At 33.7% G+C, this 20,671-nt stretch overlaps 1 protein-coding gene across 1 annotated transcript in view; it reads right to left on the reverse strand.

The window, feature by feature from the left end:
• Positions 1-387: 387 nt before the first annotated feature.
• Positions 388-20,671, reverse strand: part of LOC133665349 (immunoglobulin superfamily member 3-like) — a 346,105-nt gene continuing 325,821 nt past the window's right edge. The window contains 3 exon segments of the mRNA XM_062070626.1: positions 388-615; positions 617-945; positions 948-995. Coding sequence (XP_061926610.1) covers positions 388-615; positions 617-945; positions 948-995 — 605 coding nt within the window.

Here is a 20,671-nt window from a genome sequence, read left to right on the forward strand (position 1 = left end):
CGGTAAGACTAACTGTCTATAGCGCTATTTTTTGTTGGTAAATGAGAGACTCAGCATCAAGGGTTGGAATTGGGGTTTAAATCACCAAAAATGATTCCCGGGCGCGGCCACCGCTGCTGCTCACTGCTCCCCTCACCTCCCAGGGGGTGATCAAGGGTGATGGGTCAAATGCAGAGAATAATTTTGCCACACCTAGTGTGTGTGTGACAATCATTGGCACTTTAAATTGAACTTTAACAATGTGAGATTATCATCACACTTTAACACATCTACATGTGAACGATGCCTCTTTGCTAGGTCAGCATTGAAAATAAGATCTGTAAATAAGCTTGACTAAATATATGACAACTAGGAAGTCAGGACTCCAGTGTGTTGATAATGTTTACATTACCCAGAAGGCTTTGCAGCGAACAGGAAGAGGAAATAGGTCTGAGCCAAGCAGGTGCTTTTTGATACTGTGGGATGGTTATCTACGATGGCGTGTATACTTTGAGGGAGCCCACAGGAGCAGGTGGTGTGTGACTCACCTTGCTGCAGCACGCTGACAGAGATGATGCCAGAGTTGTTGGTGGCCAGGCGGTACCAGGCCTTGCGAGGGCTGAGCAGCCACTCCTCCCACGTGGCAGTAGTAGCGCCCGGCGTCCGTGGGCCGAGCTTCCTGGATGGTCAGACTGTACTGCTCCGACGTTGTCCTCTCGAACTGCAGCCGGAGTTGGGCCCCGCCTCCTCTCGGGGGCTGCAGTATGCCGTTGCCGAAAATGGCGTCGTGTCCAATGGAGAAGACGCACTCGCGCTGGCCTCCTTCTTCTTCTTCTTCTTCTTCTTCTTGGCCCGGCTGCAGCTCCTCGTACTGGTCCTGGGGGCGCTCCACGTACCAGGACACGGAGAAGCGGGAGTCTCGGGAGGACTGGGAGGGGATGCTGCAGCCCAGTCGGATGGACCCCACTCTGACACCGTCACGTTTGACTCCGCCTCCTCCACCTGCAGCCGCGCCTCTGAGGGATTGACAGGGAAATAGAAGAGTCAATATTTACACACATACAGTATCGTAATATTGCCATAAGTATATATATATAATATATATATATACATTATATATATATATATATATATATATATATATATATATATATATATATATATATATACATATATATAATTATATTATATATATATAATTATATATATATATATACAGTAAAGTAATACTACTGCCATAAGTACACACATACAGTACACGTAATACTATCATAAGTACACACAGTACAGTAATACGGCCATAAGTACACACATACACAGTACAGTAATACCGCAATAAGTACACACATACAGTACAGTAATACTGCCATAAGTACACACATACAGTACAGTAATAATACAATAAGTACACATACACAGTACAGTAATACTGCCAAAGTACACACATACAGTACAGTAATACTGCCATGAGTACACACATACAGTACAGTAATAATGTCATAAGTACACACATACAGTACAGTAATACTACCATAAGTACACACATACAGTACAGTAATACTGCCATAAGTACACACATTAAGTACAGTAATACTATCATAAGTACACACAGTACAGTAATACTGCCATAAGTATACACATACAGTACAGTATTACTACCATAAGTACACACATACAGTACAGTAATACTGCCATAAGTACACACATACACTACAGTAATACTACCATAAGTACACACATACAGTACAGTAATACTGCCATAAGTACACACATACAGTACAGTAATACTACCATAAGTACACACATACAGTACAGTAATACTACCATAAGTATACACATACAGTACAGTAATACTGCCATAAAGTACAACACATACAGTACAGTAATACTGCCATAAGTATACACATACAGTACAGTATTACTACCATAAGTACACACATACAGTACAGTAATACTGCCATAAGTACACACATACACTACAGTAATACTGCCATAAGTACACACATACAGTACAGTAATACTGCCATAAGTATACACATACAGTACAGTAATACTACCATAAGTACACACATACAGTACAGTAATACTGCCATAAGTATACACATACAGTACAGTATTACTACCATAAGTACACACAAACAGTACAGTAATACTGCCATAAGTACACACATACACTACAGTAATACTGCCATAAGTACACACATACAGTACAGGTAATAACTGCCATAAGTATACACGATACAGTACAGTAATACTGCCATAAGTACAACACATACACTACAGTAATACTACCATAAGTATACACATACAGTACAGTAATACTGCCATAAGTATACACACACAGTACAGTAATACTGCCATAAGTACACACATACACTACAGTAATACTACCATAAGTATACACAATACAGTACAGTAATACTACCATAAGTATACACATACAGTACAGTAATACTGCCATAAGTATACACATACAGTACAGTAATACTAAGCCATAAGTACACACATACAGTACAGTAATACTGCCATAAGTATATACATACAGTACAGTAATACTGCCATAAGTACACACATACAGTACAGTAATACTGCCATAAGTACCACACATACAGTACAGTAATACTAGCCATAAGTATACACTTTCAGTACAGTAATACTGCCATAAGTATACACATACAGTACAGTATTACTACCATAAGTACACACATACAGTACAGTAATAGTGCCATAAGTACACACATACACTACAGTAATACTACCATAAGTACACACATACGCAGTACAGTAATACTGCCATAAGTATACACATACAGTACAGTATTACTACCATAAGTACACACATACAGTACAGTAATACTGCCATAAGTACACACATACACTACAGTAATACTACCATAAGTATACACATACAGTACAGTAATACTACCATAAGTACACACATACAGTACAGTAATACTGCCATAAGTATATACATACAGTACAGTAATACCTGCCATAAGTACACACATACAGCCTACAGTAATACTGCCATAAGTACACACATACAGTACAGTAATACTGTCATAAGTATACACTTTCAGTACAGTAATACTGCCATAAGTATACACATACAGTACAGTATTACTACCATAAGTACACACATACAGTACAGTAATAGTGCCATAAGTACACACATACACTACAGTAATACTACCATAAGTACACACATACAGTACAGTAATACTGCCATAAGTATACACATACAGTACAGTATTACTACCATAAGTAAACACATACAGTACAGTAATACTGCCATAAGTACACACATACACTACAGTAATACTACCATAAGTATACACATACAGTACAGTAATACTGCCATAAGTATACACATACACTACAGTAATACTGCCATAAAGTACACACATACACTACAGAATACTACCATAAGTACACACATACAGTACAGTAATACTGCCATAAGTATACACATACAGTACAGTAATACTACCATAAATACACACATACAGTACAGTAATACTACCATAAGTACACACATACAGTACAGTAATACTTGCCATAAGTACACACATACAGTACAGTAATACTGCCATAAGTATACACATACAGTACAGTATTACTACCATAAGTACACACATACAGTACAGTAATACGGCCATAAGTATACACATACAGTACAGTAATACTACCATAAGTACACACATACAGTACAGTAATACTGCCATAAGTATACACATACAGTACAGTATTACTACCATAAGTACACACATACAGTACAAGTAATACTGCCATAAGTACACACATACACTACAGTAATACTGCCATAAGTACACACATACAGTACAGTAAATACTGCCATAAGTATACACATACAGTACAGTAATACTGCCATAAGTACACACATACACTACAGTAATACTACCATAAGTATACACATACAGTACAGTAATACTGCCATAAGTATACACACACAGTACAGTAATACTGCCATAAGTACACACATACACTACAGTAATACTACCATAGTATACACATACAGTACAGTAATACTACCATAAGTATACACATACAGTACAGTAATACTGCCATAAGTATACACATACAGTACAGTAATACTGCCATAAGTACAACACATACACTACAGTAATACTACCATAAGTACACACATACAGTACAGTAATACTGCCATAAGTACACACATACACTACAGTAATACTGCATAAGTACACACATACACTACAGTAATACTACCATAAGTACACACATACAGTACAGTAATACTGCCATAAGTATACACATACAGTACAGTAATACTACCATAAATACACACATACAGTACAGTAATACTACCATAAGTACACACATACAGTACAGTAATACTGCCATAAGTACACACATACAGTACAGTAATACTGCCATAAGTATACACATACAGTACAGTATTACTACCATAAGTACACACATACAGTACCAGTAATACTGCCATAAGTACACACATACACTACAGTAATACTGCCATAAGTACAACACATACAGTACAGTAATACTGCCATAAGTATACACATACAGTACAGTAATACTACTCATAAGTACACACATACAGTACAGTAATACTGCCATAAGTATACACATACAGTACAGTATTACTACCATAAGTACACACATACAGTACAGTAATACTGCCATAAGTACACACATACACTACAGTAATACTGCCATAAGTACACACATACAGTACAGTAATACTGCCATAAGTATACACATACAGTACAGTAATACTGCCATAAGTACACACATACACTACAGTAATACTACCATAAGTATACACTTTCAGTACAGTAATACTGCCATAAGTATATACATACAGTACAGTAATACTGCCATAAGTATACACATACAGTACAGTAATACTGCCATAAGTATACACATACAGTACAGTAATACTACCATAAGTACACACATACAGTACAGTAATACTGCCATAAGTATATACATACAGTACAGTAATACTGCCATAAGTACACACATACAGTACAGTAATACTGCCCATAAGTACACACATACAGTACAGTAATACTGCCATAAGTATACACTTTCAGTACAGTAATACTGCCTATAAGTATACACATACAGTACAGTATTACTACCATAAGTACACACATACAGTACAGTAATAGTGCCATAAGTACACACATACACTACAGTAATACTACCATAAGTACACACATACAGTACAGTAATACTGCCATAAGTATACACATACAGTACAGTATTACTACCATAAGTACACACATACAGTACAGTAATACTGCCATAAGTACACACATACACTACAGTAATACTACCATAAGTATACACATACAGTACAGTAATACTACCATAAGTACACACATACAGTACAGTAATACTGCCATAAAGTATATACATACAGTACAGTAATACTGCCATAAGTACACACATACAGTACAGTAATACTGCCATAAGTACACACATACAGTACAGTAATACTGTCATAAGTATACACTTTCAGTACAGTAATACTGCCATAAGTATACACATACAGTACAGTATTACTACCATAAGTACACACACATACAGTACAGTAATAGTGCCATAAGTACAACACATACACTACAGTAATACTACCATAAGTACACACATACAGTACAGTAATACTGCCATAAGTATACACATACAGTACAGTATTACTACCATAAGTACACACATACAGTACAGTAATACTGCCATAAGTACACACATACACTACAGTAATACTACCATAAGTATACACATACAGTCCAGTAATACTGCCATAAGTATACACATACACTACAGTAATACTGCCATAAGTACACACATACACTACAGTAATACTACCATAAGTACACACATACAGTACAGTAATACTGCCCATAAGTATATACATACAGTACAGTAAATACTGCCATAAGTACACACATACAGTACAGTAATACTGCCATAGTACACACATACAGTACAGTAATACTGCCATAAGTATACACTTTCAGTACAGTAATACTGCCATAAGTATACACATACAGTACAGTATTACTACCATAAGTACACACATACAGTACAGTAATACTGCCCATAAGTACACACATACACTACAGTAATACTACCAACAAGTACACACATACAGTACAGTAATACTGCCATAAGTATATACATACAGTACAGTAAATACTGCCATAAGTACCACACATACAGTACAGTAATACTGCCATAAGTATACACATACAGTAGAGTAATACTGCCATAAGTACACACATACAGTACAGTAATACTACCATAAGTACACACATATAGTACAGTAATACTGCCATAAGTACACACATACAGTACAGTAATACTGCCATAAGTATTACACATACAGTACAGTAATACTGCCATAAGTACACACATACAGTACAGTAATACTGCCATAAGTATACACATACAGTACAGTAATACTACCATAAGTACACACATACAGTACAGTAATACTGCCATAAGTATACACATACAGTACAGTAATACTACCATAAGTACACACATACAGTACAGTAATACTGCCATAAGTACACACATACAGTACAGTAATACTGCCATAAGTATACACATACAGTACTATAATACTGCCATAAGTACACACATACAGTACAGTAATACTGCCATAAGTACACACATACAGTACAGTAATACTGCCATAAGTATACACATACAGTACAGTAATACTACCATAAGTACACACATACAGTACAGTAATACTATCATAAGTTTACACATACAGTACAGTAATACTGCCATAAGTGTACACATACAGTACAGTAATACTACCATAAGTACACACATACAGTACAGTAATACTGCCATAAGTATACACATACAGTACTATAATACTGCCATAAGTACACACATACAGTACAGTAATACTGCCATAAGTACACACATACAGTACAGTAATACTGCCATAAGTATACACATACAGTACAGTAATACTACCATAAGTACACACATACAGTACAGTAATACTATCATAAGTTTACACATACAGTACAGTAATACTGCCATAAGTGTACACATACAGTACAGTAATACTACCATAAGTACACACATACAGTACAGTAATACTGCCATAAGTATACACATACAGTACAGTAAAACTGCCATAAGTATACACATACAGTACAATAATACTGCCATAAGTACACACAAACAGTACAGTAATACTACCATAAGTACACACATACAGTACAGTAATACTACCATAAGTACACACATATAGTACAGTAATACTGCCATAAGTACACACATACAGTACAGTAATACTAACATAAGTTTACACATACAGTACAGTAATACTGCCATAAGTACACACATACAGTACAGTAATACTACCATAAGTACACACATACAGTACAGTAATACTGCCATAAGTACACACATACAGTACAGTAATACTATCATAAGTTTACACATACAGTACAGTAATACTATCATAAGTACACACAGTACAGTAATACGGCCATAAGTACACACATACACAGTACAGTAATACCGCAATAAGTACACACATACAGTACAGTAATACTGCCATAAGTACACACATACAGTACAGTAATAATACAATAAGTACACATACACAGTACAGTAATACTGCCAAAAGTACACACATACAGTACAGTAATACTGCCATGAGTACACACATACAGTACAGTAATAATGTCATAAGTACACACATACAGTACAGTAATACTACCATAAGTACACACATACAGTACAGTAATACTGCCATAAGTACACACATTAAGTACAGTAATACTATCATAAGTACACACAGTACAGTAATACTGCCATAAGTATACACATACAGTACAGTATTACTACCATAAGTACACACATACAGTACAGTAATACTGCCATAAGTACACACATACACTACAGTAATACTACCATAAGTACACACATACAGTACAGTAATACTGCCATAAGTATACACATACAGTACAGTAATACTACCATAAGTACACACATACAGTACAGTAATACTACCATAAGTATACACATACAGTACAGTAATACTGCCATAAGTACACACATACACTACAGTAATACTGCCATAAGTACACACATACAGTACAGTAATACTGCCATAAGTATACACATACAGTACAGTAATACTGCCATAAGTACACACATACACTACAGTAATACTACCATAAGTATACACATACAGTACAGTAATACTGCCATAAGTATACACATACAGTACAGTAATACTGCCATAAGTACACACATACACTACAGTAATACTACCATAAGTATACACATACAGTACAGTAATACTACCATAAGTATACACATACAGTACAGTAATACTGCCATAAGTATACACATACGGTACAGTAATACTACCATAAGTACACACATACAGTACAGTAATACTGCCATAAGTATATACATACAGTACAGTAATACTGCCATAAGTACACACATACAGTACAGTAATACTGCCATAAGTACACACATACAGTACAGTAATACTGCCATAAGTATACACTTTCAGTACAGTAATACTGCCATAAGTATACACATACAGTACAGTATTACTACCATAAGTACACACATACAGTACAGTAATAGTGCCATAAGTACACACATACACTACAGTAATACTACCATAAGTACACACATACAGTACAGTAATACTGCCATAAGTATACACATACAGTACAGTATTACTACCATAAGTACACACATACAGTACAGTAATACTGCCATAAGTACACACATACACTACAGTAATACTACCATAAGTATACACATACAGTACAGTAATACTACCATAAGTACACACATACAGTACAGTAATACTGCCATAAGTATATACATACAGTACAGTAATACTGCCATAAGTACACACATACAGTACAGTAATACTGCCATAAGTACACACATACAGTACAGTAATACTGTCATAAGTATACACTTTCAGTACAGTAATACTGCCATAAGTATACACATACAGTACAGTATTACTACCATAAGTACACACATACAGTACAGTAATAGTGCCATAAGTACACACATACACTACAGTAATACTACCATAAGTACACACATACAGTACAGTAATACTGCCATAAGTATACACATACAGTACAGTATTACTACCATAAGTACACACATACAGTACAGTAATACTGCCATAAGTACACACATACACTACAGTAATACTACCATAAGTACACACATACAGTACAGTAATACTGCCATAAGTATACACATACAGTACAGTAATACTACCATAAGTACACACATACAGTACAGTAATACTACCATAAGTATACACATACAGTACAGTAATACTGCCATAAGTACACACATACAGTACAGTAATACTGCCATAAGTATACACATACAGTACAGTATTACTACCATAAGTACACACATACAGTACAGTAATACTGCCATAAGTACACACATACACTACAGTAATACTGCCATAAGTACACACATACAGTACAGTAATACTGCCATAAGTATACACATACAGTACAGTAATACTACCATAAGTACACACATGCAGTACAGTAATACTGCCATAAGTATACACATACAGTACAGTATTACTACCATAAGTACACACATACAGTACAGTAATACTGCCATAAGTACACACATACACTACAGTAATACTGCCATAAGTACACACATACAGTACAGTAATACTGCCATAAGTATACACATACAGTACAGTAATACTGCCATAAGTACACACATACACTACAGTAATACTACCATAAGTATACACATACAGTACAGTAATACTGCCATAAGTATACACACACAGTACAGTAATACTGCCATAAAGTACACACATACACTACAGTAATACTACCATAAGTATACACATACAGTACAGTAATACTACCATAAGTATACACATACAGTACAGTAATACTGCCATAAGTATACACATACAGTACAGTAATACTACCATAAGTACACACATACAGTACAGTAATACTGCCATAAGTATATACATACAGTACAGTAATACTGCCATAAGTACACACATACAGTACAGTAATACTGCCATAAGTACACACATACAGTACAGTAATACTGCCATAAGTATACACTTTCAGTACAGTAATACTGCCATAAGTATACACATACAGTACAGTATTACTACCATAAGTACACACATACAGTACAGTAATAGTGCCATAAGTACACACATACACTACAGTAATACTACCATAAGTACACACATACAGTACAGTAATACTGCCATAAGTATACACATACAGTACAGTATTACTACCATAAGTACACACATACAGTACAGTAATACTGCCATAAGTACACACATACACTACAGTAATACTACCATAAGTATACACATACAGTACAGTAATACTACCATAAGTACACACATACAGTACAGTAATACTGCCATAAGTATATACATACAGTACAGTAATACTGCCATAAGTACACACATACAGTACAGTAATACTGCCATAAGTACACACATACAGTACAGTAATACTGTCATAAGTATACACTTTCAGTACAGTAATACTGCCATAAGTATACACATACAGTACAGTATTACTACCATAAGTACACACATACAGTACAGTAATAGTGCCATAAGTACACACATACACTACAGTAATACTACCATAAGTACACACATACAGTGCAGTAATACTGCCATAAGTATACACATACAGTACAGTATTACTACCATAAGTACACACATACAGTACAGTAATACTGCCATAAGTACACACATACACTACAGTAATACTACCATAAGTATACACATACAGTACAGTAATACTGCCATAAGTATACACATACACTACAGTAATACTGCCATAAGTACACACATACACTACAGTAATACTACCATAAGTACACACATACAGTACAGTAATACTGCCATAAGTATATACATACAGTACAGTAATACTGCCATAAGTACACACATACAGTACAGTAATACTGCCATAAGTACACACATACAGTACAGTAATACTGCCATAAGTATACACTTTCAGTACAGTAATACTGCCATAAGTATACACACACAGTACAGTATTACTACCATAAGTACACACATACAGTACAGTAATACTGCCATAAGTACACACATACACTACAGTAATACTACCACAAGTACACACATACAGTACAGTAATACTGCCATAAGTATATACATACAGTACAGTAATACTGCCATAAGTACACACATACAGTACAGTAATACTGCCATAAGTATACACATACAGTAGAGTAATACTGCCATAAGTACACGCATACAGTACAGTAATACTACCATAAGTACACACATATAGTACAGTAATACTGCCATAAGTACACACATACAGTACAGTAATACTGCCATAAGTATACACATACAGTACAGTAATACTGCCATAAGTACACACATACAGTACAGTAATACTGCCATAAGTATACACATACAGTACAGTAATACTACCATAAGTACACACATACAGTACAGTAATACTGCCATAAGTATACACATACAGTACAGTAATACTACCATAAGTACACACATACAGTACAGTAAAACTGTCATAAGTATACACATACAGTACTATAATACTGCCATAAGTACACACATACAGTACAGTAATACTGCCATAAGTACACACATACAGTACAGTAATACTGCCATAAGTATACACATACAGTACAGTAATACTACCATAAGTACACACATACAGTACAGTAATACTATCATAAGTTTACACATACAGTACAGTAATACTGCCATAAGTGTACACATACAGTACAGTAATACTACCATAAGTGTACACATACAGTACAGTAATACTACCATAAGTACACACATACAGTACAGTAATACTGCCATAAGTATACACATACAGTACAGTAAAACTGCCATAAGTATACACATACAGTACAATAATACTGCCATAAGTACACACAAACAGTACAGTAATACTACCATAAGTACACACATACAGTACAGTAATACTACCATAAGTACACACATATAGTACAGTAATACTGCCATAAGTACACACATACAGTACAGTAATACAAACATAAGTTTACACATACAGTACAGTAATACTGCCATAAGTACACACATACAGTACAGTAATACTACCATAAGTACACACATACAGTACAGTAATACTGCCATAAGTACACACATACAGTACAGTAATACTATCATAAGTTTACACATACAGTACAGTAATACTATCATAAGTACACACAGTACAGTAATACGGCCATAAGTACACACATACACAGTACAGTAATACCGCAATAAGTACACACATACAGTACAGTAATACTGCCATAAGTACACACATACAGTACAGTAATAATACAATAAGTACACATACACAGTACAGTAATACTGCCAAAAGTACACACATACAGTACAGTAATACTGCCATGAGTACACACATACAGTACAGTAATAATGTCATAAGTACACACATACAGTACAGTAATACTACCATAAGTACACACATACAGTACAGTAATACTGCCATAAGTACACACATTAAGTACAGTAATACTATCATAAGTACACACAGTACAGTATTACTACCATAAGTACACACATACAGTACAGTAATACTGCCATAAGTACACACATACACTACAGTAATACTACCATAAGTACACACATACAGTACAGTAATACTGCCATAAGTATACACATACAGTACAGTAATACTACCATAAGTACACACATACAGTACAGTAATACTACCATAAGTATACACATACAGTACAGTAATACTGCCATAAGTACACACATACACTACAGTAATACTGCCATAAGTACACACATACAGTACAGTAATACTGCCATAAGTATACACATACAGTACAGTAATACTGCCATAAGTACACACATACACTACAGTAATACTACCATAAGTATACACATACAGTACAGTAATACTGCCATAAGTATACACATACAGTACAGTAATACTGCCATAAGTACACACATACACTACAGTAATACTACCATAAGTATACACATACAGTACAGTAATACTACCATAAGTATACACATACAGTACAGTAATACTGCCATAAGTATACACATACGGTACAGTAATACTACCATAAGTACACACATACAGTACAGTAATACTGCCATAAGTATATACATACAGTACAGTAATACTGCCATAAGTACACACATACAGTACAGTAATACTGCCATAAGTACACACATACAGTACAGTAATACTGCCATAAGTATACACTTTCAGTACAGTAATACTGCCATAAGTATACACATACAGTACAGTATTACTACCATAAGTACACACATACAGTACAGTAATAGTGCCATAAGTACACACATACACTACAGTAATACTACCATAAGTACACACATACAGTACAGTAATACTGCCATAAGTATACACATACAGTACAGTATTACTACCATAAGTACACACATACAGTACAGTTATACTGCCATAAGTACACACATACAGTACAGTAATACTGCCATAAGTATACACATACAGTACAGTAATACTACCATAAGTACACACATACAGTACAGTAATACTATCATAAGTTTACACATACAGTACAGTAATACTGCCATAAGTGTACACATACAGTACAGTAATACTACCATAAGTACACACATACAGTACAGTAATACTGCCATAAGTATACACATACAGTACAGTAAAACTGCCATAAGTATACACATACAGTACAATAATACTGCCATAAGTACACACAAACAGTACAGTAATACTACCATAAGTACACACATACAGTACAGTAATACTACCATAAGTACACACATATAGTACAGTAATACTGCCATAAGTACACACATACAGTACAGTAATACTAACATAAGTTTACACATACAGTACAGTAATACTGCCATAAGTACACACATACAGTACAGTAATACTACCATAAGTACACACATACAGTACAGTAATACTGCCATAAGTACACACATACAGTACAGTAATACTATCATAAGTTTACACATACAGTACAGTAATACTATCATAAGTACACACAGTACAGTAATACGGCCATAAGTACACACATACACAGTACAGTAATACCGCAATAAGTACACACATACAGTACAGTAATACTGCCATAAGTACACACATACAGTACAGTAATAATACAATAAGTACACATACACAGTACAGTAATACTGCCAAAAGTACACATATACAGTACAGTAATACTGCCATGAGTACACACATACAGTACAGTAATAATGTCATAAGTACACACATACAGTACAGTAATACTACCATAAGTACACACATACAGTACAGTAATACTGCCATAAGTACACACATTAAGTACAGTAATACTATCATAAGTACACACAGTACAGTAATACTGCCATAAGTATACACATACAGTACAGTATTACTACCATAAGTACACACATACAGTACAGTAATACTGCCATAAGTACACACATACACTACAGTAATACTACCATAAGTACACACATACAGTACAGTAATACTGCCATAAGTATACACATACAGTACAGTAATACTACCATAAGTACACACATACAGTACAGTAATACTACCATAAGTATACACATACAGTACAGTAATACTGCCATAAGTACACACATACACTACAGTAATACTGCCATAAGTACACACATACAGTACAGTAATACTGCCATAAGTATACACATACAGTACAGTAATACTGCCATAAGTACACACATACACTACAGTAATACTACCATAAGTATACACATACAGTACAGTAATACTGCCATAAGTACACACATACACTACAGTAATACTACCATAAGTATACACATACAGTACAGTAATACTACCATAAGTATACACATACAGTACAGTAATACTGCCATAAGTATACACATACGGTACAGTAATACTACCATAAGTACACACATACAGTACAGTAATACTGCCATAAGTATATACATACAGTACAGTAATACTGCCATAAGTACACACATACAGTACAGTAATACTGCCATAAGTACACACATACAGTACAGTAATACTGCCATAAGTATACACTTTCAGTACAGTAATACTGCCATAAGTATACACATACAGTACAGTATTACTACCATAAGTACACACATACAGTACAGTAATAGTGCCATAAGTACACACATACACTACAGTAATACTACCATAAGTACACACATACAGTACAGTAATACTGCCATAAGTATACACATACAGTACAGTATTACTACCATAAGTACACACATACAGTACAGTAATACTGCCATAAGTACACACATACACTACAGTAATACTACCATAAGTATACACATACAGTACAGTAATACTACCATAAGTACACACATACAGTACAGTAATACTGCCATAAGTATATACATACAGTACAGTAATACTGCCATAAGTACACACATACAGTACAGTAATACTGCCATAAGTACACACATACAGTACAGTAATACTGTCATAAGTATACACTTTCAGTACAGTAATACTGCCATAAGTATACACATACAGTACAGTATTACTACCATAAGTACACACATACAGTACAGTAATAGTGCCATAAGTACACACATACACTACAGTAATACTACCATAAGTACACACATACAGTACAGTAATACTGCCATAAGTATACACATACAGTACAGTATTACTACCATAAGTACACACATACAGTACAGTAATACTGCCATAAGTACACACATACACTACAGTAATACTACCATAAGTATACACATACAGTACAGTAATACTGCCATAAGTATACACATACACTACAGTAATACTGCCATAAGTACACACATACACTACAGTAATACTACCATAAGTACACACATACAGTACAGTAATACTGCCATAAGTATATACATACAGTACAGTAATACTGCCATAAGTACACACATACAGTACAGTAATACTGCCATAAGTACACACATACAGTACAGTAATACTGCCATAAGTATACACTTTCAGTACAGTAATACTGCCATAAGTATACACATACAGTACAGTATTACTACCATAAGTACACACATACAGTACAGTAATACTGCCATAAGTACACACATACACTACAGTAATACTACCAAAAGTACACACATACAGTACAGTAATACTGCCATAAGTATATACATACAGTACAGTAATACTGCCATAAGTACACACATACAGTACAGTAATACTGCCATAAGTATACACATACAGTAGAGTAATACTGCCATAAGTACACACATACAGTACAGTAATACTACCATAAGTACACACATATAGTACAGTAATACTGCCATAAGTACACACATACAGTACAGTAATACTGCCATAAGTATACACATACAGTACAGTAATACTGCCATAAGTACACACATACAGTACAGTAATACTGCCATAAGTATACACATACAGTACAGTAATACTACCATAAGTACACACATACAGTACAGTAATACTACCATAAGTACACACATATAGTACAGTAATACTGCCATAAGTACACACATACAGTACAGTAATACTAACATAAGTTTACACATACAGTACAGTAATACTGCCATAAGTACACACATACAGTACAGTAATACTACCATAAGTACACACATACAGTACAGTAATACTGCCATAAGTACACACATACAGTACAGTAATACTATCATAAGTTTACACATACAGTACAGTAATACTGCCATAAGTACACACATACAGTACAGTAATACTACCATAAGTACACACATACAGTACAGTAATACTGCCATAAGTACACACATACAGTACAGTAATACTACCATAAGTATACACTTTCAGTACAGTAATACTGCCATAAGTACACACATACAGTACAGTAATACTGCCATAAGTACACACATACAGTACAGTAATACTATCATAAGTTTACACATACAGTACAGTAATACTGCCATAAGTACACACATACAGTACAGTAATACTGCCATAAGTACACACATACAGTACAGTAATACTGCCATAAGTACACACATACAGTACAGTAATACTGCCATAAGTACACACATACAGTACAATAATACTGCATACATACGCAGGCTTGACTTCACACAAATGTTTTTGTCACTTTCTACTTGAAGTAAAAACAGTACAGAGAGGCATCAAAGTATTTAGTGTGGAGAAAGTATTTGCATCATATTTATTCATGAAATGAATGTTGATGATTTATTAGGAGGTTTAATAAGTGCAGTAAGTTATTAATTAGGAGTGTAACGATGTATCATAACTTAGCTTTTATGTAAAAAGTGAGGAGTTGTAAAGTGAAACATAAAAACTTGCAAACTGCTGGCAGATACACAACATTTTCAAAGGAAACAAATACAAATTCTAGTTTTAGTTCAGTAATAATTAATGCATTATTACATGAGTGCTCAGAATACATTATTGCAATATTAGTACATTACATAAGTGCTCACTACTGCATTGTTACATGAATGTTCTGTATTAACTATTGCATCATTGTTACATGAATGTTCTGTATTAACTATTGCATCATTGTTAGATGAATGTTCTGTATTAACTATTGCATCATTGTTACATGAATGTTCTGTATTAACTATTGCATCATTGTCACATGAATGTTCTGTATTAACTATTGCATCATTGTTACATGAATGTTCTGTATTAACTATTGCATCATTGTCACATGAATGTTCTGTATTAACTATTGCATCATTGTTACATGAATGTTCTGTATTAACTATTGCATCATTGTTACATGAATGTTCTGTATTAACTATGGCATCATTGTTACATGAATGTTCTGTATTAACTATTGCATCATTGTTACATGAATGTTCTGTATTAACTATTGCATCATTGTTACATGAATGTTCTGTATTAACTATTGCATCATTGTTACATGAATGTTCTGTATTAACTATTGCATCATTGTTACATGAATGTTCTGTATTAACTATTGCATCATTGTTACATGAATGTTCTGTATTAACTATTGCATCATTGTTACATGAATGTTCTGTATTAACTATTGCATCATTGTTACATGAATGTTCTGTATTAACTATTGCATCATTGTCACATGAATGTTCTGTATTAACTATTGCATCATTGTTACATGAATGTTCTGTATTAACTATTGCATCATTGTTACATGAATGTTCTGTATTAACTATTGCATCATTGTTACATGAATGTTCTGTATTAACTATTGCATCATTGTTACATGAATGTTCTGTATTAACTATTGCATCATTGTTACATGAATGTTCTGTATTAACTATTGCATCATTGTTACATGAATGTTCTGTATTAACTATTGCATCATTGTTACATGAATGTTCTGTATTAACTATTGCATCATTGTCACATGAATGTTCTGTATTAACTATTGCATCATTGTTACATGAATGTTCTGTATCAACTATTGCATCATTGTTACATGAATGTTCTGTATTAACTATGGCATCATTGTTACATGAATGTTCTGTATTAACTATCGCATCATTGTTACATGAATGTTCTGTATTAACTATCGCATCATTGTTACATGAATGTTCTGTATTAACTATTGCATCATTGTTACATGAATGTTCTGTATTAACTATGGCATCATTGTTACATGAATGTTCTGTATTAACTATTGCATCATTGTTACATGAATGTTCTGTATTAACTATTGCATCATTGTTACATGAATGTTCTGTATTAACTATTGCATCATTGTTACATGAATGTTCTGTATTAACTATTGCATCATTGTTACATGAATGTTCTGTATTAACTATTGCATCATTGTTACATGAATGTTCTGTATTAACTATTGCATCATTGTTACATGAATGTTCTGTATTAACTATTGCATCATTGTTACATGAATGTTCTGTATTAACTATTGCATCATTGTTACATGAATGTTCTGTATTAACTATTGCATCATTGTTACATGAATGTTCTGTATTAACTATTGCATCATTGTTACATGAATGTTCTGTATTAACTATTGCATCATTGTTAGATGAATGTTCTGTATTAACTATTGCATCATTGTTACATGAATGTTCTGTATTAACTATTGCATCATTGTCACATGAATGTTCTGTATTAACTATTGCATCATTGTTACATGAATGTTCTGTATTAACTATTGCATCATTGTCACATGAATGTTCTGTATTAACTATTGCATCATTGTTACATGAATGTTCTGTATTAACTATTGCATCATTGTTACATGAATGTTCTGTATTAACTATGGCATCATTGTTACATGAATGTTCTGTATTAACTATTGCATCATTGTTACATGAATGTTCTGTATTAACTATTGCATCATTGTTACATGAATGTTCTGTATTAACTATTGCATCATTGTTACATGAATGTTCTGTATTAACTATTGCATCATTGTTACATGAATGTTCTGTATTAACTATTGCATCATTGTTACATGAATGTTCTGTATTAACTATTGCATCATTGTTACATGAATGTTCTGTATTAACTATTGCATCATTGTTACATGAATGTTCTGTATTAACTATTGCATCATTGTCACATGAATGTTCTGTATTAACTATTGCATCATTGTTACATGAATGTTCTGTATTAACTATTGCATCATTGTTAGATGAATGTTCTGTATTAACTATTGCATCATTGTTACATGAATGTTCTGTATTAACTATTGCATCATTGTTACATGAATGTTCTGTATTAACTATTGCATCATTGTTACATGAATGTTCTGTATTAACTATTGCATCATTGTTACATGAATGTTCTGTATTAACTATTGCATCATTGTTACATGAATGTTCTGTATTAACTATTGCATCATTGTCACATGAATGTTCTGTATTAACTATTGCATCATTGTTACATGAATGTTCTGTATTAACTATTGCATCATTGTTACATGAATGTTCTGTATTAACTATGGCATCATTGTTACATGAATGTTCTGTATTAACTATTGCATCATTGTTACATGAATGTTCTGTATTAACTATGGCATCATTGTTACATGAATGTTCTGTATTAACTATTGCATCATTGTTACATGAATGTTCTGTATTAACTATGGCATCATTGTTACATGAATGTTCTGTATTAACTATTGCATCATTGTTACATGAATGTTCTGTATTAACTATTGCATCATTGTTACATGAATGTTCTGTATTAACTATTGCATCATTGTTACATGAATGTTCTGTATTAACTATTGCATCATTGTTACATGAATGTTCTGTATTAACTATTGCATCATTGTTACATGAATGTTCTGTATTAACTATTGCATCATTGTTACATGAATGTTCTGTATTAACTATTGCATCATTGTTACATGAATGTTCTGTATTAACTATTGCATCATTGTTACATGAATGTTCTGTATTAACTATTGCATCATTGTTACATGAATGTTCTGTATTAACTATTGCATCATTGTTAGATGAATGTTCTGTATTAACTATTGCATCATTGTTACATGAATGTTCTGTATTAACTATTGCATCATTGTCACATGAATGTTCTGTATTAACTATTGCATCATTGTTACATGAATGTTCTGTATTAACTATTGCATCATTGTCACATGAATGTTCTGTATTAACTATTGCATCATTGTTACA

Source organism: Entelurus aequoreus, linkage group LG14, assembly GCF_033978785.1.
Source record: "Entelurus aequoreus isolate RoL-2023_Sb linkage group LG14, RoL_Eaeq_v1.1, whole genome shotgun sequence".
Classification (NCBI taxonomy): Eukaryota; Metazoa; Chordata; class Actinopteri; order Syngnathiformes; family Syngnathidae; genus Entelurus; species Entelurus aequoreus.